Consider the following 22,087-nt stretch of genomic DNA (forward strand, 5'->3'; position numbering starts at 1 on the left):
AAGGCAAGACTATTGCAAACAAACCATAATGTTTTCTCGTTTGATATGTTACACCGTAAACGTACTCAATGGATGCTGTAAGCCTGGCGAAGGCCTTAGCACCGGACGACACAGACGCAGAATTCCGATAAGCACGACACGATATCCAGAGGATGTGCTCCTTACTCGCTCAAAAGGGCTAGGCATATTGCTTTCGATTAACACTTCGTTGCTGAACTCGAGTGGAAACAGATCAGTTCATGCTAGGGGCTTTCCTCATGCAACGGCGACACAAAAGAGGCAAGAAAGCGAAAGAGTAAAACCTGCTGCATGCACTTTCGTGCCATCTTGGGCTGTTTTTCATTCTCCTGGCAACATTACTGTACTGTCTTCTCTAGATGTACATTCCAGCTCTCCTGCCTTGTCATGTGTTTTACATCTTGTCCCTACGCTGTTCCTTGGTAACAATCTGGGACTATGGCCACCCAGAATCTGCTTAAATGCCCGGGTCCTTCTACTGCTAGTTGCCATTGCGGATGCTAGTTGCTGTCACTAATATCATCATACTCGATTGGCATGGGCCACATGGCACGTAACTTTTTGTCGAGGATCTGATCCTCAATCGCCGACATCTGGATCTCTGCCGTGGCCACATCGATGAAAATATCCTCGCCGCTTGGCATGATGAGCTTCTTAGGATCCAAACAGAGCGAGTAGAGCTGCCACTCAGTCTCCTTGGACCACATCGCCCCCTGCACAATCCATGCTGCCACAAACAGCGCCTTGTCTATTGCGCCGAGGGCCTTCTCACGGTACGAGCTGGGCCTCCCAGAGAGCCACCAGCGCCTTAACTTCTTGAGAGACTTGGAGAAGCTCAACTGTGATAGTTGATTCTGGCGGCACAATTTGCTGTTTCCTCTGGGAATAAGTCGGTCCGGGATAGACGCTCCGACATGAACGACCGGATCAAACGCATGCAGGACTCCTAAATCTTTTTGTTAGCTTAATGGCAACCTGAAGTAGAGCATTTGTAGCACTCACTTGGTTCTCAGTTTCCTCGATCTTGGCCTCCAGATACTTGAACCATTCGGGCTGAGAGGCCTGGCTGGAGTGGGAGTCATGATCGCTGTCGGCGTCACTGTCATCCGTGTTCCGCATAATACCCTCCATAGATGTGTGAGGATCGCGCACTTCCTCTTGACCGGATGACTGAATCTGCCCCGTGGAGCCCACATCTTCCTGAAACTGAAACAGATTTTTCGGGTTCTGTTGCTGATTGTGTTGGTCTTGCTTCGGCATTCCTCCAAGCTGCTAGCTTATTAGTTTCTTTTGATTACCTTCATTGCCTGGAAAGAGTGCACTCGGAATAAGTGAGGACAGGAAAATACCTTCTTTGAGACCAAACTCTCATCTTCATCTAACTTTGGCTTCTTCTGTGCCGACTGCTGCGGTACAGAAGGGGGTCTACCGCGTTTTTGCTGTCGACTAAGCATTGTGTATTTCCAAGTTTCTGTTGTAAGAATTCACTAGAAACATTTGGGCTCAACAGGTTTTCGCTGAACAGATGACCTTGTTCTCAGACGTAGAGTAAGAAATTTGGGGTAGTTGATTTCCTGTTCTGTCAAATAGAAATGGCCGTTAACGGAGGGGATTGTACGCAACAATGGCTGTTTTAGGCAAGACCAAAACCACCCAGGTTTCCCAGCAAATTGTTCTTTGCAAAGTACTGCCTAAGGTAGCAACCAACACTTTGACGCAACTTTCAACCTAGTGCCTATTATAAAGTTGCTGCGATAATCCAACCATCCAATTTGCATTCGAGTAGGTACTTATAGCGTCATAGGTGCTAATGTGCTCGGAAGAGAACCAGAACAGAATGTGACCAAATCTTGGGGCAGCGTAGCTGACATATTCTAAAAGGCATAGGATAAGCGTTGGGCAGCAAAGGTAAGAACAAAGCTTTTAATGAGCAAAAAAGTAAATGCTCCGAGTTGCCGCTACGTCTTTAATCCAGGCTCGGATTGCGATTTTACAGGAGGCAGAACGGGGCTCGGCGAGACACGAAACTGTCCATCAAAAACTGGCAGCGCAGCTAGCCACGAAGGTATCTCTTAGAAAATTCTTTTTTCTTTTTTTTATATTCACTGCCCTGGAGATATTGCAGCCAGAAAATGAATACGAGGACGCCATCACCGGAAAGAATAAACACAGGGTTCTGGTTAACGATGTGTCCTTTCTTTATCTTCATTTTAAGCCGTGGTCCTCCACGCAGCCAGACTGTACCAAAATGAGCGTACAAACTTCAAGGATACCACCACCAGGTAAGGCTCCAGCTGTAAAGTCAAGCCCCCAAGATGTTAAAAGGTAGGCATCAGCGATTTCAATACCTTAAATACTAATAAAAGTCCGGCAAAATCACCTGCGAAGCACCAGTTTCTTCCCTGCCCTCCCGTATAAAACTCGAGCTGCCATCGTGGATACTATCGATTCGAGCTCATTCCAGCTCAAAAGACCCGACGATGTTCAGTGCCAGGACATTCAGTTGGCTGGCTTCCCTCAGTTTACTCCTGGTTTTGAATGACTTGGTTGCGGGCAGCGTTAACAGCCGTGGTAATGTTCTGATCATCGATCTCCTTGTAGGTGTAAACCGTCTGCTCCGGACCATACATATCGGTGACGCGCATGTACTCCTCCATCTCTGTGCCATCCAGCAGGAGGATGTAGTGCTTGCCGTCGACAGTGTACCGGCCAACAACATCGACAACTGGGTAGTTACGTAGGTTACGACTTAGCTGTGCGAAAGGGTCCCATGAGCTTGCCTTCTCGACTCGTTCGTCCATTGTCAGTCCGTCTGGCTTCTCACTCGAGTCGGACTCAAACTCGGAGTCACCCGAGAATGGGTGCTCCTCGTTCTGCTCTTTATCACACTGTCGACAGGTGGCCAGACGTTAGTGAGAACAGAAAAGGAGATGGAAGACTGAAGACAGCATAGGTGGCGTACAACGTTGATTGGATCGTTCTGAGCCAATAGTGCTATGCAAAAGTCTGTAAAGGAAGCTCGGGATGAAATTTGCTTACCTTGGACAGGTAGGCGCCCGCTGTGGCGAGCGATGCTCCAGGTGTTGTCTTCCTCAAGCCTGGGCTTCTTTTTCACCGCCGACAGCAGTGGAAACTAATTCCTGGGTGGGCGTCTCTTTGGGCGAGGCAGCATTGTATATATATATATATATATATATATATATATATATATATATATATATACTCCGAATGTGAGCTAGAGAGGTTTTGAAAATTGTACCTGGCTTTGATGAGGTGTATGGAAAGTTTATGTAGGAAAAGCTGTGGGAAAGGTTGTGGGAAGGATTGTTTGGAAAGTGACTCTGTCCTGTCCTCAGATCAACAATGGTTGTTAGTGGCATCAAACACAGTGCTGACCGAAAGGATATGGAAGCAAACAAAAAAAGAGCAAAAAGGAAAACTACCCACAAATTCGTGCAGTAAGACTCATCAGCCCGTTTGCCCTTCACTTTGCACTCATTTTCCTTTATCTTTCATGAGCCTGTAGAGAAACACCCAGGCTCAACGACTTCTTCAAGATTGCCCACCACTTGCAATAATTTCTGCTTATCTTTGCGCCACAAATCACAATCTTGACACAAAACACCGGCTCTATGTTTCGGCGTTTGCGTCACAACTTATCCTGCCGCCACCGAAAGCAGTTTCCATAACCCCCTCCCCCCCATCTCGTCATATCCGTTCCATCATAGCATTGTTTTCTGGACTCAGTTTTGCTCTATCCAGCATGGACAATGCCACCGAATACGGTGCTGAAGTCCAGAGACTGGCCGGAGAGATTGACGACGCCCTTGACATTCTACGCATCCACAACCCTAAAGAGGATCCTTTCGAGCTGCTGGACTATGGAAGCGATGAGGACACCAGTGACGAAGAAGACGATGTGTCAGATATCAAAGACTGGCCCGAAGACATCGTGGATGCTTCTGGCCCATATGACCACAAGCTGTTGCCAGAAGGAACTGTGCCTGTCATACGAGTTGACAACTATTTTAGCGAAAAGTGGAAAGCCATGATTGTAAGACGTTTTCCCTCCCATGCGAGATTCCTGTCACAACAGCTAATATCAATCGTGGTCAGACCTCGCTAAGATCCCAGAAGCCAATCGACCAGCCAAAATTCATGGAAACAAAGCTCCATGACTACCAGCGCCTTGGAGTTGCGTATGTATACATCTCATTCAGACATCTCATTCAGCACTTCTTTTACTTTCGCATACTGGCACTGGCTGATTGTCTCTGTCCACAGGAAGCTGAAGTGGATCTTGGAGAATGGTCCTTTGGATGGTGCCATACTGGGGGACATGATGGGCCTTGGGAAGAAGATCCAGGCCATGACAGCATGCAAGCTTCTACAGCACCATAGAGGATGCACTAACTTGATTGTGACTTCGGCCTCGTCGGCTCCGAAATGGGAGGCGGAGATTATGCGCCATCTGAATGAGGTACAGTCCAAGCTGCTCTACCCTTGGCAGTTTTGTCGGTCTAGAAAACATCGCTATCTATTTGAGAAAACTCATCCCGAGTACCGCTTCCGTCCTCCTGGTTACTTGCAAAGATGACCTGCCCTCATTTATGCAAGTCAAGAGTGGTAAATGGGCTTGGGTGATTGTGACCTACGAGCAACTGGTGCAGCTGTTCAAAAAAGCGAAAAAGGCCGAGGAAGCGGCCACCAAGGCCATCGAGAAGGGCGAGCCAGCCGTCAAAGAAGACTGCAGCTTCTACTCTCCGGGATGGGACCTTGCGAATACCTTGATTCGATTCCTGGTCGTCGACTAAGCAACTAACGCGCTTAGAGTACATGAGGAGAGGTACGAGGCAATCAAGGCTCCGAGATACCGGAAGTGTCTGCTCTTATCAGGAACATTCATCCCTGACAGGTGGCAGGAGGTGTGCGACCTTATAGGTGAGGCTATGCTCATGATTGTGAGATGCTGATGGATCAAAGATTTTTTGCTTTGCTAACTCTATAAACCTGTTTGTAGACCTCATGCCACAAAAAAAATCCCTTCAACTGGCCGAATGTCTTCGAGTCGATCTTTTGTGTGGTACCTCCGGACAACGGACCAACCCCATTTAGAGTATGGAGCCTACCCCTGAGCGTTAGCTTGGTGGGTTGAATACTAACAATTCCTCTTTAGCCAACCTGCAGGTTCCATAGGTTGATGTTATTCCTTCTCCCGAACCTGTAAGTAACTAAGCTATGAGTAGCGTTTTATTACAGAGAGCCACATGCTGACCTTTACAACAGCGTCGCCCGGCCCCGGGATGTTCTGAGACTACCCGAGCTGGTCGTCAATACAGTACCCTTTAAGCTTGCACCTCAAGATGCAGTGGCTGTTGCGGATATGATCCGTAAATTCTTCTCTATTATACTCAGGCAGCGGAATCCACCGGAGGTCACGTCAAACATCGCCAATGGTGACGGCCAAGCAATCGCCATGATGGCAGCCACAAGGGCGCAGGAAGCAGCTGGAAACATGTTGCAGCTTGGTGTCAGGCCAAACAGACTTCCCTCAATCGACGATATGAACGCTCCCTTTGCAGAGTTCATGAGGATGCTTGAGGACCCCAGTAATTCAGCTGAGACTGCTGAGAAGATGCGAGATACGATGCGCGAGATCATCGACAGGTTCCGCATCCGGTCAAACTGGGGAAGAAACACCTCTGATCCAGCTGGTCCAGCCGGCTCGAGGAGCGAAATCATATCCAACATTAAGCTGGAGCTATTGGTATTTACCCAAGACGATCACAAGTTCAAGGCCAAAGTGGACAATGCCACTTTGGACCAGCTGTGCTCGGAGCGGGTGGGAAAGACATCGGAGCTGCTCGAAACTATACAGAATACGCTCACCGAGGATGGGAAGCCACCAAAGGTGCTGGTGTTTTCACGATTCCAGAAGTTCCTCCACATCCTGCACCGCGCGGCAATGGCCAAACGTCAACTTGCTCCCCTGCTATTCAGCGACGAGCTGAACCGAGTCGAACGTCGCGAGATGATACACGAGTTCTCCCGGCGTGACGGGAAACACAATAACATCATATTGATTACCCAGCAAGCTACTACTATTGGACTATTGGTGCGAGTCTGGACATGACCGCCGCCACGCATGTTGTCATATGCGAGGAATGGTGGAGGGAGAACGACCGTTAACAGAACATTATTATACGTATAAATTGCCCTTTTGAATTTTCATTTTTATTTATAATCCTAAACTGCTATTGCCAAAATTGAGCGAAGGGTGAATTTTGCCTAAACCGATGGTACGGCTCATCCCTGAACGCGAGCTCCACCAATTGAGCCGCGTGGCCGTGGCTCAATTCGTGGCTTTGCTTGTACCTGTGGGTCCAATAGTCTCAGTGCTCAGACTAGACCCCCCTTGCTTCGCAATGGTGGACCGGGCGCTCCATGTACCTTTTAGCCACATGGCTTTTCGGCCAATCAAATCGGCCGAAAAGATCGCGCCCGTTCTAGTCTGAGGACATGTTGTCGATTTTCGTCGCAAGCGACAAAATTGCACAGTATGCGCACTGTGCCTGCATTATATGCGCAACGGCGATACAGTTTTTGTCTGTGTATTTTTATTTACGAATATTTAATTAAATAAAAATGATAAAAATATAGTAAAAAGATCGGTATAAAGTTACAAATTAGGGTTTTTTAACGGTTAAAACCTTATATTTGTCATCGTTATAAATAAATAAAAACAAAAATAAATAATAATATTATTATTTTTAACGCCCTATTTAAAAATTTATATATAAATAATAATATATATAAGCTTTTTATCTTTATAAAATAATAAATATATTTATATTAATATCCACGTATAATATCTTTTTCCAAATTATCGTTTGTTAATTTTTTATTTATATAAATATACGTTAAATTTAATAATTAATATATTTATTAATAAAAGGTTTCATAAAAAAAATTTAATATAATAAACCATTATATTAATTATATATAATAATAATATAACGTTTATTTTTTTATTTAAATTAAAATAAATATAAAATAAAATTTAAAAATATATAAATTTTATTAAATTTATATATAAAATACGCAATTTAAATAATATTTAAATTTTTCTTTAACGTGGACGTTTGTTTATACCGGTTATTTAATCGTTAAAAATTTGGTATTAATATCGTTTAAATTGGTAAAAATATAAACCCGTTTCGATTATAAAATATATCAAAAATATTAAATATTTTACCTATTTGAATATTTAACACTTTATATTACGTAATATATTAATGAAAATTTGTATATATAATATATACGTATATATTACCCCCCATGTGTAAAAATCTTTAAATTATATTCAAAAATAAAAGTATAATTAAAAAAAATTCAAAAATTCCAATTTTTTTTAAAAACCCAACCTCCATTTGCGAATTAAGGCCACCCATATCCCAATTCGACCAATATAACGATTAAAAATATAAATTAAGCCGTTGTTAATTATTTTGTTAATTTTTATATCCAACGTACAAACCGTATATTTTTACGATTTTTATTTAATTAATTATAACGGAGTGTCGGTCGCCGAATTGGCGAAATCACCTCCATTTGCGACGAAAATGAACAAATTGTTTTTAAACCTGAACCAAAGTAATCTTTGGTTGGACCCACAGGTACAAACAAAGCCACGATTAAGCCACGCTCAATTGTGGAGCTCGCGTTTAGGGATGAGCCCTAAGACTAGCTTAAGTGGAGGTAATTTCGCCAATTCGGCGACCGACACTCCGTTATAATTAATTAAATAAAAATCGTAAAAATAAACGGTTTGCACGTTGGATATAGGAATTAACGAAATAATTAATAACGATTTATTTTATATTTTTCATTATTATATTGGTTAAATTGGTATATGGGTGGTTTTAATTTGCAAATGGAGGTTGGATTTTTAAAAAAGAAAATTGGATTTTTTTTAATTTTTTTTTTAATTATATTTTTGTTTTTAAATTTAATTTTAAAATTGTTATTTGTAAAGGGTAGTTTATATATATAAATTTTGGTTAATATACTACGTAATATAAAATATTAAATATTTTTGATAAATTTTGGAATTAAAATAAATATATATTTTTACCAACTTTAATAATTAATTAACCGGTATAACCAAACGTCCACGTTAAAAACTTTTTTTAATATTATTAAAATTGCGTATTTTATATATAAATTCAACAAAATTTATATATTTTTAAATTTTATTTTATATTTATTTTGTTTTTAATAAAAAATTAAACGTTATTTTATTATTATATAGAATTAATATAAAGGTTTATTATATCGAATTTTTGTTTTATAAAACCTTTTATTAATAAATATATTAATTATTAAATATTTATATAAATAAAAAATTAACGAACGATAATTTGGAAAAAGAAATATATACGTCGGTGCTAATATAATTATATCTATTATTATATAAAAATAAAAAATTTATATATATTATTATTTATATATAAATATTTAAATAGGGCGTTAAAAATAATATTACTATTATTTATTTTTATTTTAATTTTTGGATAACGTGTATAAATATAAGGCTTTAATGGTTAAAAACCCCAAATATTAAACTTTCCACTAATACTTTTATTATACTTTTGCCATTTTTATTCAATTAAATATTCGTTAATAAACAAATACACAATTATAAAATTATATCGCCGGTGCGCATACAATGCATACACAGTGCGTATACCGTGTAACTTCCGTCGTTTGCGACGATAATCGACAAGATGTCCTCAGATTAGAACGGGCACGATTTTTTCGGCCAATCAGTTGCAAAAAAAGAAGAAACCCATTTCTATAGTCGACCTTGTCCCAAGAAATCTTCACCATGGACTGAGCCGTCGACTGTATGAGATCATTTGTCAAGAGAATCATGCAAATCAACCCGCTAGAAAACAAGCTCTGTCCTGCTCTTCCAGTAGCTCTCGTTGCTTACTTCGGATCGTTCGTGGACTCGTCAGTCTTATTGACATCCATTAGCTTCCGTCGTGTGAAGGGCCTCTCTTGGACATAGAACAATTTAGAATCATCCTTTTCTTCATCCTCAAGCATTTCTGAGTTTCTTTGCTGATGCTGGTTTGCCCAAGTGTCGGGATCCAGGACAACAGGACCCCATGCAGACGGGCGCCAGGGAGTTTCCCTTCTCACCAGGTCAGCCTCAGCCTCGGCATCGCTGCTGCTGTACAGGCTTGTGGCTAGCTCGTCGACTAGTGGATTAAGAGCATCCATTGCCTGAGCCCTGAGACTGGCCTTGTCCTCTTTCATTGTCAAGTCCTCTAGCGACTCGACCAACGGCTCGAACTTCTGACAAGCTTCATAGATCTGGATCACTATCCGCTGTTGGTCCTGGGTGACGGGGAGAGCTGGGTTGTTTTCTGATTCTTTGGGGACAACTCTCTTCTCTTCCATTGCTCGGAGGACGTTCGTGATCTTTTGGACGAGATTCATCTTTGAGGATAGTTAGTTGGTGCGAAGTGTATGAGAATAAATTTTTATAGCTTACCTTTGAGAGGCAGACGATAAATTAACGGTTCGGTAGAGGATGCTCTCACAGTGCTATGACTTGCAAAAGAAGGTTGGGGTTAAGTGGCTTGTCTTTAGTCTTATAGAGTGCGTAACCCTCAACAGCATTTATTTGAAAATCAAAAGCACAAGAAAGATCGTAGTAAAAGACCACCAAATGGTGTTAAGTAGCAGCGGAATAACTGCGCGCCGGGTGACAAACTGGATCTTGAAGAGCCAAAATAAGGGTTGACTGATTAAGAGCGGGGTGAAGGTTGGAGTGAATAAAAAGTGAACAAGAAGTGAACTTCAACTGAATTCGAGGTGATCTTGGAGGTACCCGTTTGATAGGAGCAAACGGAGGCTCTGGCCACCTCGGTCAGGAAAGTAGGTAAGTACGTGGCCCTAATCACAACCACCACCCACTAAATGAGCTCAGCCTGCAAATATATTTGTCCCTCCAGATGCAAGCATTTCACTCTTTCCCTTTCCACCCTCCAACCTGAATAATCTGCCTTTGGCCTACGTCAAACATCTACACAACTCCAAGCTCGGAATTCTTTGTCAGACAGTAACTTCTCCCACGATGTCAGGCTCAGCGATATACGCTTTCAACTTAAATGGCCGAGCATATCCGCTGTCCAAGGAGGAGCAAGCATGCGCCAATACAACACTCAAGATCTCCAAGACGGTGACTACCAAGGTTCCCCACGATGCCACTCCGGAACTGACTGATGCCGGTGACGAGTCTCAAGAGTACACGCGGCTGCTGTGTATCGGCATCAAGCCACCCAACTCGGCCGCTGAAACTTCTCGGAAGTCACAGTCGGCATCGATCACCGAGATTCTCAACAACGACACTATGCTTCTGGATGCTAGAGTGGACCACAGCAGCAGGACCCTCCGTGTAGCTCGAGTATGGTATCCGCTATTACATTCCACGAGGTCTTCAAATGACACAAAGTTTTAACTAACCCTTTCACATAGCACTACAAGCACTCGGGAAAGATGTTTTGCATCGCCAGCCATGATGGCAAGCTGATTGCATACCCGATGAAGGAGGAGGAAGCCTTTGTGTTCAAGCAATTCAGAGATGACGAGATCAAACCAAAGGCTACTCGCAAGACAACATGGGCGGCTATTCAGAGAGCTGCTCACGAAGCCAAGATTGGCGGAATGACTCTGCAACCGATGACGAACAATACAGAACTGTTGTCTTCGACTCAACTGCTCTACGATATTCTTACTGCCCGCGCACTGTTGGAGCAGGCTGACGAGGAGCATTTCCACAAGGCACTGGCCATCATAAAACACAACTGCTCAAAGATCTTAGCAGAAGTGTTGGATGGACAGAAGGGTAACCCCCAGGATGTGGCGTCTCGAAATCAGATGATCGATGTGCTGCAACGCTTCAGGGCCCTTGAGCTTGGTTTACAGCTGCGAATTGATACCATCGACAAGGTTTTCGAAAGACAGACATTCAAGCAGTTGGATAGGGAGCCAATTGCGGCTACACAGAAACGTCAAATGGAATCCTACTGCTTTGATGTTTCCGCTGAGGCAAAGGCGAGGATGTCCAAAAGTCAACTCCTTTCGATATAAATGGTGGTTTTGGAGCACATCTTTGCCAAAATCAAGGAGCATATGACTTGGCTCACAGGCCCCGAGGACGAGATATATGCCTGATGGAATTTCTGCACCGTTGGTTGTCCAAGATGACCGATTGCTTTTACATAGTCCCAGCCTATCCGGCGCTTAGCTAGATTAAGATCAAGTATATTCGCCCAGTATATATAGCAACAAGCTGCTTAATGCCCTAAATAACCGCGTAATTATTCTCATCGACCAACGTCTTGTTATTACAGTCCTTCCACAATAGTAGCATCCGGTTCTCCCTCAGACTTTCAAACCTCCCTGGATTGAATATTTTCCACTTACGTTTCTTTAGCCACGTTCAGTTTAAGAAAATAACCAGGTTCAACCAAGGAAGATAATCCGAACAACTCACTCGACTTGGGAACTCGAAAAGAAGGATATCGCAAAATGGTTACGCTTTGTTTGTTGGAGGGGATTTTCTTTTCTATATTTGAGCCTCGTTTCCCAAAAGGCAGGCATAGAAAACGTTGACCAGATTGCCCGATGAAAAACATTTCAGATATATCAAACCAGCTTCTGAGTTTGATCAAAAAACCAAGAGAATGGAAGAAAGCGATGGAGCTGTGACTGATTTGCGTGACGTGATAAGTCGGCGCCTGGAAACAACATCCAAAGTTTGCCCCTCCTTCCATATCAAACTAGTTGCCGCAGACTTTACCTACCAAACCATTGCACTATTAATACCCCATCGCGCTCCAATACCTCATCACCTTCTCAAGTTTCTCTAACAAGAGCTTCGAGCATGAGGCGTCTAATATTAGACTGCTTATCATAGCCTTGCGCCAATACATAACATATATATAGCATACATTCACAGACTCCGCGCCGAGGATGTCCACCTCGAGTTCGGGATGCTCGTGTTCGATGAGGCTGAAACCCTCCGCAACAGGGCCGCGACTTTTGCCATCCTCTGAAGCAAGCTCCCTCGAACCACCACATTTGGCACGATATTAGTGTCTGCTACGCCGTGTTACCGCAAGGCCCGTTTGTTCCTTCCTAACCGCTATTAGGCGGCAAAATTCCCATAGAATTTATTTAGGCAGACGCGCGCCTGGACGGGCACGCGCTCTCATCTCCAATCCACCTTCTTTCTACACTTTTATCAGATCGCCACGGTGCGACCGTATCAGCCCGCCTTGAATTCCATTCAGTTATCCGCGGCCACGCAGAGCTTATAGTGGGCACACAGCGGCATCCCATTCGCGCCAACTTTTGAGGGTGACTCCTCAGCAATCTTCACGGACGACCCGATCCTCTTGACCCCAATCAGAAGTGCCCAATCGAACGACCTCGGCCGAACAAAAGCCCCGGCCATGACCCAATCCAACATCAACGCGCGTCTTCTTTGCCGCGGTAGCAGTTAATGAGCTGGAATCTACCTTTCACCAGCTCTGACGTGTCCAAAAGACGTATACATATACACTTTCAGCAGCCCTAGGACGTCCCCTGCCGGTTCAGAGGGAAACACATGCCGCCTCACACAAGGCATTTTATGGCCTACCAAAGTCAGCTCTGTGGCGGTACCGCATTGGTAGCCCCAGTCTTCGGCTGCAATCGTCCGGGGATGTGCTTACATCATGGTAGTCCCTACGGATGAGACAACATCGGAAGCTCTCCTGTCGATGTAGACGGGGTTGGTCTGATCCAAGAAGCTGCCAGGCCCACTAGCCGCGGGATGGAAACTGGATATTCCTGTAGAGGACAACCTGAAGTGGAAGTAGCTCGAAAAGTTATATATATATGCCCGGCCATCTTCCCTGGACCACACGGCATTACCCGGCATACTCTGCAATGTGCAGTAAGGGCCATCCAAGAAAGGGCACTCATCACTACACTCCGTACCAGGAAAATCTCACGAAGCTCGACATGAATAATCCTGACAATCGATGAGCTGTAGGTCCTTAAACACTTGCCAGAATGGAGCAAATTTGCGGGCTCGTTTGGATAACTCATCCCATTTCTATTCGGGGCGACATGATAAACAAGGCGCTGCTTCATTTCAGGGCTCTCAAGCTTGCTATGCAGCAACAGCTAGAAGACCTGAAAGATCTTTTGGCAGGATCGACTTTGTCCGAATACAAAGGCCAGCCATGGACTACCAACCCCTTCTCACCCACACCGAGCCTCTTCTGGTATGGGATGCAAAGCAAGATTCGACTCTCCCGTTCGCGCGCAGGGGTTGGATCGGTTCAATATATAGTCATTTCAATTTCCCGCCAAGACCTCCAACGCCTGCCGCAAACGCCATGAGCGTTTGATGGATAGTGCAGGGCTGCCGATGGTTGGGATGGTACGCAAGCTGGAGCGCCTGGCCCAAGAATATAAAAAGGATATATAAAGGTGCGAAAGGAGATTTGGCAGCCATTTGCACGAATTATTGGCGAAAAGTGGAATGTGGTAGAACAAAAGGTTTGCAAGAAATATCTGGCTCAAAATATCAGAGATCAATTGGCGCTAACGAAAGCCCCTCGCCGTCACACAGAGGCGTCAAACAGACAATGTCTCCTTTGAGATCTCCAGCGAAGCCAGGGCAAGAATGATTAAATCTTTAATCCATTCCCTTATAGAGATAGTAATACCCCTGTTCAAGCCATAATGGAGGAAAACATTGCTTGTATTTGTTCATGGGCAGATATGCGAGTGGTAAACCACGTGTGAAACCACGTAATCTTAGAATACGTGATAGAAGTTTTGATAAATTTTTGTTGGATTGTAAAGAATTACAAATAAATAATTCAATATGTAATAATACCGTTTAATTTATTTTATTATTTTTACCGATTGCAGCGGTTATTACATTTTTATTAACATTAATTAATACTGCTAGTATAAATAATGTAAATATATTAAATAAAAATGTTTAAATTGTTAGTTTTTTTACCCAACGTTATATTTAAGGTTAGTAACGAAAATATTATAATAATAATAAATACCGTATATTAATGCGTTTAAGCTTTGTAAATTATTAAGATGGAGATTTTTAAAAATACCGGTTAAATTATTATAATTTAAACTTTTTAGAACTTTTATTATCCGGATTATACCGTTAATTAAAACTTTATTTTAAACCGTTATTTTAAACGGAAAATGGCGTTATATTAAGTATTAATATAATAAATCCAAATATACCGTTTATATTATGTTACAATACCGAAAATATTCGAAAGTTTTAACGAAAACGAATTTGTAAATCGTATATTTGAAAGATTGGAAATGCGGCTTTATAATTAAAAAGAATGGAGTATAAAAATATTAAAAACCGGTTTAATAAATTTATCCAAATGTTGAAATTAAATAATAACTACGTAAAAAACGTATAAATTATTAAAATAATTAATACCATTAGAAAAATCACAGTTTTGAAAATCAACAGCCGGTTATTAAAATATTATATTAATAAAAATTTTAAAACTGGAAAAAAAGTTTTTAATAAATATAAAAAAAAGTATAGGCGAGTTTTGAAGGATGATTTACAAAATAATAAAATTATAATACCAGGTTAAAAATACGGTAAAATAAACGGAGAATTAATAAATATTATATAAATTGCAAAAATAAACCGTAAACGGTAATAACGCAAAATGGTAAATTTAACAAACTTTTTGTTAAAAATTAAAAAATAATATTTTATTATTTATTAGTTTATAACCCGTATATTCCACGTTTAAAATAAATCTTTAAAGGTTTAACCCCAAATTACAAATATCGTTTAATGTATAATATAATTATACCCGCCACCGATTTACCATTTCCGCAAAATAGCCGCTTGATGGTTTAAAACCGTGTAATAAAAATTATAAAAAAGCTTTTGGAACAAACAGGTAAATATTTAAAAAGAACATTTAATTACGTACGAAATCTTCCAAACTTAAAATTATTTTATTACGGTGTAAAACAACATTATATATAAACGTTTATTACTGATTTAAATATGTAATTACACGTTAAAGTATTTTATACAAATTTACAAAAGAAAAATAATTATTTAAAAGATTTTTACGATCTTTTAAATAAAGAAATTTAATTTAACAAATATTTACTAGGTAGTACAAATTAAAATCTTTTAAATATACGCCGTATTTATATAAATTTTAAAAGGAGAAGTAAACAATTATTTTTATATATAAATGGGTAAAAAGTTATTTTTTTAAAAATATATATTTACGTTTAAAAAAACTTTTAATACAAATTTTACCCGCCAATTATTTATCCGTTATTTTTCTAAATATAATAACCCTAGTATTTTTTCCAAATTCCGGTATTACGTGCGTTTTATTTTTTATTATAACGGTATTTACATTAGATATATTTAATAAAATCGTGTTATTTAATATTCGCATTATTACGCTGGTAATATTTTTCCGGCCGAATTTAATAACGATAATTTATAAGGCGATTTTTATTATAATAATTCGCATTATAACGGTTTTTAATACGGCGATCTTTAATATAACGGTCACGTATTAAATTAAATTGGCAGGTTTATTCTTTTAAATCTAATATCACGGGCGTGCGATATTTTTATATTAGGAAATTAAGGTTTGTTTTTTTACTGGGTTTTTTACTTATTTTTATTACGCGCGTTTGCGTACGTTAATTTTTAATGGGCTTTATTATATCTTTATTACGCACGTTTACGTGCGCTGATCTTTCCTCGATAAATATAAAGGAATATTTTCTCCCTTTTTCCACATGAATATTTCGCTCCCAAACGTGTTTTCCAATATTTTTTACGTTTTACAAATTAATATACGTTTGATAATTTAAAAAACAATTTATAATTTTAACGTTTTAATAATTTCTTTTCGGATTATTTAACCCGATTCTCGTTTTTAAACCCGTAATATTATTTTAGTTTGTTAACAATTTCCCAAAACCCGGTTCGTTACTTAAAAATAAACTTAAAATATACGAATTATTCTTTTTAAACACCACGTTTAAAAAACGTTAAATTAACCCAATACCGGCGCCATTTTTTATTACGACCACCGTTATAAATTTTTATCGTAATAATCTTTTTACGTTTTTGAAAATTAATTATTTCCGGTTAACATTTCGATAATTAACGAAGCAGGACCAAAAATATATTAATTATTCCCGCGTACGAGCGCCATTTTACCGCGAACGAAAATTTTAAACTTTTATCGCCGGCCGAATATCGTTTTACCAATTAGTCTATAATTATTCGCCAATTTAACATTTTGTAATTTAAACGTATTTAATAACTTATTTCGCCCATTTTTAATGAGAAAAATATAAAAGAAATAAAAAGGATAAAAATGAATATAAAGACGGGGATAAGAATATGAATAATAATTAAATGAATAATTAATATAGAAATAGCCAAAACGAGTTTTAATTCCGGCGTTTTATAACCTTATTTTTGTTTTTTATCGCTTTTAATATAAATATTACGGTGTTTGTTTCATTTTTTTAATAAAGTAATTTATTTTATAATACGGTTATTCGAATACTTTTAACGTTTTACGTTTTTTTACCGTTTTTAATTGATTAACCTTTCGTTACGTCCGTTTTTCTTACGTGCCCCGTAATTCTTTTACCAACATTTCATTCGCACGAACGTCGAATTAATATTAATTAATTCGGTTTACGTTTAAATGGGCGTGTTTTTTATTATTAAACGTACCCGGTTCGTTTTACCAAAAGTCCGCCGAATTTTCTCCGTTTTATAATTGTTATAAAATTATTTTAAACTTAAAAAATTAATAATATACCGTTTTTATTATTATTTTTAATTATATTAAGGATTAATATAATAATAAAATATCCGTGTAAATTATTATATGTGAAAAAAAATAAATTTAACCGTTATAGAATAATAGTAATAATAATTTCCAATATAGCTTTTATAGTAAATCCCCTAATTATATTATAAATTTCGTTTATTAATCCGTTTTTTATGATTTTATAATATTAAATTAATAATTAATAATTAATATATTATATTATTTATTATTTAAAAACCAATTGTTTATTCGACAGCGTGTTTATTCCTGTATAATATAACGTAATATATTTAGGAATTTAAATATATATTATTAATAAAGGATCCGTTAATAAATACGTATAACCTGGTTACTTTTAAATTAATATAAATGTAAAAAAGCTTTTTTTATGCGTTTAAATATTATTATTTAATTTATTTATCCATTAAATTAAAATCGTCGTTATTTGGTTTTATTATTTAAACGGCGATTATATCATCGAAAATACCCTCCGGTTAATAAGTTAATGTAACGTACGCTCCCCGGGCTTATTAAATAATATACTCGTATTTTATTTGTGGTTAATTAGCCGTTGTTAATTTTAATTTATTAGTTTTACCTTTTATTTTATTTTTAGCCTTATATTATTCAAGTTAATTATATAACCGTTAAAACTTTATTTATTTCCGGGCAGTAAAGTTATTTGTTATTTTATTTAAAAACCCGTTTTTTTAAATTTTCATTGTTTATTTTGTATAAATTTCTTAATTTTTAAATTTAAAATATTGTCCGCTTATATATTTCTCAAGTTCAAACTTTTACCATTTTAAAAGAAACTAAATACGATTATAATTTAAAAGAACCCAGTTTAACCGTTTTTTATAATAGCGTTAATACGTGGCGAATTAATATAATTTGATTTCCGTTAAACTATATATTAATTTTATAAATTTAAAAACAATGTTAGTAAATAACGGTGTTTAATCTTTTTTAAAATGGGTATTAAAACGTTTTTATATAATTTTGTAGACTTTAGTTTATAATTGGGCTAATATCCCTAAATACTAATTTACATTTAAATTACGTTATAATTAGTGTAAAAACTAATATAACTTGTTAATTATAATATATTATTATAATTAATCGTGTAAATATTTTTTTTAATATTATTATAAGTTTATATAATAAAGCGTAATTTCTTATAAAAATGGTCCGGTAATTATTTTATTTCGTTTATAAACCGCGATCCGAAAGTTATTTGGCTAATAAATTATTTTTTATTCATCGGTTATAAAATATTTGCAATTAATAATATATTTGTTTTTCTATATATATAATTTTCGAAGGTCTTTTATAAATTTTAATTGTATTTTTTATTTATATTTCATCGCCAATTTATGGGTTCGGTGTTTTATTTATAAAAAATTAACTTTCTATTTTTTTCGTAATAATTTTCGTAATCGTTTAATTTTCTTCGACCTTGTTATTTTCCTTAAAAGGTTGTTTATATGTTTTATTTCGGATATTATTTTTAATGGTTAAACTTAAATAATTATTTCGTTTTTAATTATTTTATTCTTTTTTTCGCTTATAATTTTAATACGTTAATTATATAACCTTTTAAACTTTCTTATATATTTTGGTTATTCGGATTTTAATATTGGAACTTTATTTTTTTTAATATAATATTATTATTATTATTTCTTTTTTTCGAAACGTTTATATAATTTTATATATATTTTAAACTAGGAAAAACCTATTTATAACATTAATAATAATTTTTTAAATTTAATATATTAAATACCTTATATAATCCAGTTTATTTATATTTTATTTTATATATTAAAATTCCTTATTTTAATTTTATTATTATTGGTATTTTTAACTTAATATTCGGGCGGTGTTTTATTTTTATTATTTTATTAGTTTTCTTTTATATTATAATATTGTTAAACTTTTTTATTATTTTATTTATTATTTCTCTGCGTTGTATTTGGTTTTTTAAAAACGTTAATTCGTTGGTAACTTTTAATATTACTCCGTATATTAATAACGTTAATATAAAACCGTTTAAGTTTACGGTTTTTGCTATTATTTATAATACTATTAGGGGTATTACTTTTGTGTACTTGATTTTAATTATTTGGTAAATTTATCGTAACGGTTTGTAATAATAATTGATTCTTTCCAAAAATTAACACGTTTTTATTAAAATTTAATAATTTATTAATTTAAAAAGCTGGGTTTTTATTTTAAATCCGGCCGCGGCGAGTTTAACTTCTAAACTATAAATAATAATATCGGGCGATTTTAAATATATATCGATTTAATATTTTGTATATTTTTTAATAATTATATTCTTTAAAAAACACCCAATTTAAAAAGCTATATTCGCATTAATTATTTATAGGACGGGTTTTAATTCCAAATATATTATATTTACTGTTCTTTTATAATTAAAATTAATATCGTTTTTAAAAATAAATTAAAATCGTTTGAAGGCGTTTTTTTATTTGGTAATAATAATAAAAACGGTTTATTAATTCCAATATATCTTTATTAATATTATATTTTATCTTTTACAACGTTTATTTTAAACGTTTTACCGAAAAATATTTAAATCTCCAATAAATTATTCGTAATTCTTTTTCGGTAAATAATATTATAAATATATTTTTATTTTGTGTAAAAAATGTTTTTGGTTTTTTTAATTTTTATTCCGGCAAATAAAATTATAAATACCCCCATTTCCATAAAATAAATAATATAATATTATTAACTTTTATAAATTTATTATTAATATTACTTAAATATATATTAAATTTACTTATATCATTAATTTAAAGAAGAATAATATGTAAATTAATATTATGTAAAACGTAATTATACTAATTTAAATATTTAACGTTATTTTCCTTATTTCGGTAATTTCTTTATCCGTTTTAAAACGTATTTTCGTTTTAACTAGGTTTAACTTATTAATTTAAATTTCCGGTTTCGGGCGTTATAATATTTTTACCTGCCCAATACCGGCTTTAAATATTACCACCGTTTTATATTTGGTATAATTTTATTTTAAATATTATTTGCCTTATTTTAAATTAAAATTTGGGGTAAAAAGATGTTTCGGAACTTATAAGGTTTTTAAATCGTTATTTGGTTTTAATTTAATTAATGGCGAGATAATTTATTTATTAAAAACCGTTATTATATTGTTTATAAAATAAATTAATATATAATTACCGTTTAAATTATATTTTTTTACTTTTCTTTATTTAAATTATCGTTTAATTTGTTTATTTTTTGGTTTTTATTTTCCCTATTATTCCCGCTTATAAAAAATTATTTATTATCACGTCGGTTCTTTCGTTAATATTTTCAGTTGTTTTTTTGCATTTTTTTATTTATTTTATACGGTTTAAAAGCTTATATCTTGGTCTATTATATAAATAATATCTTTTATTATTCCGAAATTATTATGGGCGTTTTTCGCTTTTTCGGCGCGGGTAATAATTATTATTTTATCTTTTCCGGTTTTTATATTATTTATAACGTCCGTTAATAAAAAACGTGGTGTAAATTTTATATTAGTCTTCTATTTAAAATATAGTTATTATAACGAATTCGTGCTAAATACACGTATTATATAACGTGTTAAAACGACGGGAACACACGTAACCCTCCTTTATATAAACACCCTTTTAACGCGAATAAATAACGGTTTTATACCTTTACCTTTTAATTTTAATAATAACTCCATTTAAAAATCTAATAATTATAAAACCGTTAACCTACCCTTTTACATTTATTAAAATTCGTTTTTTCTTTCAATTATTTATAAATTTATTACCAATAATTAAAAATACCGCCCTAATAACGGAAATCGCCCTTTAAAAAATATAACGGATAATTAATAAATTATAAAAAAAAATCTAATTCTTTTAATTAAATATTCCAATAATATTAACCACGGTTAAAGAATTTTTAAACCGCGTTACCATTTTAACGAAAAACCATTCGAAAGTTTTTATCGTACAACGGTTTATTAACGCTATTTACGGTTTAACGTTATATTATAAAATATAAATTACGGCGGAATACGAATTTTATTAATAATTACCGAAATTAATACGAATATTTTTAAATAAATTTGGAATTTACCGTTTAAAAAATCGTCCGTTTTTATTACAAAATCGGTATTAAAAACGGAATTTATAATTACGTTAATTTTTTAAAATATTTAAAACGTATATATAATAATTTTTATAAACGTACCCAGGTTTTCGCCGAATTTAAATTATTAAAAATAAAACCAGGCCAATTTTTCGCCTAATTTATTATAATTTTCGAAATTTTTTTAATAATAACGGACGGATTTTTTAATTGGACGACATACGGATAAATTTTTTACGTTTTAAAATTTTAGCCCGAATTAAAAAAATATACGTAAAACGAAATATTATAAATAATTTATATTTTAATACGGTGGTAATTTATCGTTAAATGGCCCAAAGTTTAAAGGTTTTTAATTTGGAAAAACGGTATAATTAATACCGTATTTAAATAATTATAACCCCGAAATTTGTAAATAATAAAAATACCCCAATAACGGACGTTAACGTTTTAAAAATAAATAAATATAATTTATTTAAAAATAAACGCCGGTACGGACGTGTTCCGGTTTTAATAATAACGGGGGACGAAATAAAATAACGCGTTTTTTAAATTTTATAAAAGAAATACTAACGGCGGTGCAAATTAGGGGTATATTTTCGTTACGGGGACGCTATTTACCAAATAATAAATTGCAAATTCGTAATAATATTACGCCCGAATATAACGGTTATTATAATATTATTTTCAAATTTTTAATAAAAAATAAATAATTTTTAATAAAAAAATAAATAATTTTTAATAAAAAAATAAATAATTTTTAATACGAAATTTAATTAAAAATTTAAACCGGGTAATATAAAAAAAATAAAAAACGTAACAATGGCAAAAATAATAAACGACGGCGGCGAGGAAAACATTTACCAAATTATAAATAATTTACCTTTTTTTATCCCCGTTTTTTTAAATAATTTACAATTTGTTAATATATAAATAAATTTAAATTACCAATA

General features: G+C 35.4%; 5 protein-coding genes across 5 annotated transcripts; 3 read left to right on the forward strand and 2 right to left on the reverse strand.

Annotated features, from left to right (window-relative positions):
* Positions 1-518: 518 nt before the first annotated feature.
* On the reverse strand, positions 519-1,472 carry PgNI_09475 (uncharacterized protein; the record flags this gene model as incomplete). The annotated part of the gene is made up of 3 exons (XM_031129459.1): positions 519-857; positions 1,021-1,224; positions 1,368-1,472. 3 exons carry the CDS (start codon positions 1,470-1,472, stop codon positions 519-521), a joined length of 648 nt encoding a protein of 215 aa, XP_030977804.1.
* Positions 1,473-2,540: 1,068 nt separating this feature from the next.
* On the reverse strand, positions 2,541-3,517 carry PgNI_09476 (uncharacterized protein; the record flags this gene model as incomplete). The annotated part of the gene is made up of 3 exons (XM_031129460.1): positions 2,541-2,906; positions 3,058-3,124; positions 3,507-3,517. The coding sequence occupies 3 exons, from the start codon at positions 3,515-3,517 to the stop codon at positions 2,541-2,543; spliced, it is 444 nt and encodes a 147-aa protein (XP_030977941.1).
* Positions 3,518-3,781: 264 nt separating this feature from the next.
* PgNI_09477 (uncharacterized protein) lies at positions 3,782-4,832 on the forward strand (the record flags this gene model as incomplete). Its single annotated transcript, XM_031129461.1, has 4 exons — positions 3,782-4,072; positions 4,135-4,217; positions 4,252-4,532; positions 4,612-4,832. The coding sequence occupies 4 exons, from the start codon at positions 3,782-3,784 to the stop codon at positions 4,830-4,832; spliced, it is 876 nt and encodes a 291-aa protein (XP_030977808.1).
* Positions 4,833-5,075: 243 nt separating this feature from the next.
* Positions 5,076-6,151, forward strand: PgNI_09478 (uncharacterized protein; the record flags this gene model as incomplete). The annotated part of the gene is made up of 3 exons (XM_031129462.1): positions 5,076-5,134; positions 5,206-5,241; positions 5,305-6,151. 3 exons carry the CDS (start codon positions 5,076-5,078, stop codon positions 6,149-6,151), a joined length of 942 nt encoding a protein of 313 aa, XP_030977814.1.
* A 4,014-nt stretch (positions 6,152-10,165) lies between these two features.
* PgNI_09480 (uncharacterized protein) lies at positions 10,166-11,181 on the forward strand (the record flags this gene model as incomplete). The annotated part of the gene is made up of 2 exons (XM_031129463.1): positions 10,166-10,495; positions 10,567-11,181. The coding sequence occupies 2 exons, from the start codon at positions 10,166-10,168 to the stop codon at positions 11,179-11,181; spliced, it is 945 nt and encodes a 314-aa protein (XP_030978310.1).
* Between the last annotated feature and the right edge of the window lie 10,906 nt (positions 11,182-22,087).

This window comes from Pyricularia grisea (genome assembly GCF_004355905.1).
Source record: "Pyricularia grisea strain NI907 chromosome Unknown Pyricularia_grisea_NI907_Scaffold_7, whole genome shotgun sequence".
NCBI classification, from domain to species: Eukaryota; Fungi; Ascomycota; class Sordariomycetes; order Magnaporthales; family Pyriculariaceae; genus Pyricularia; species Pyricularia grisea.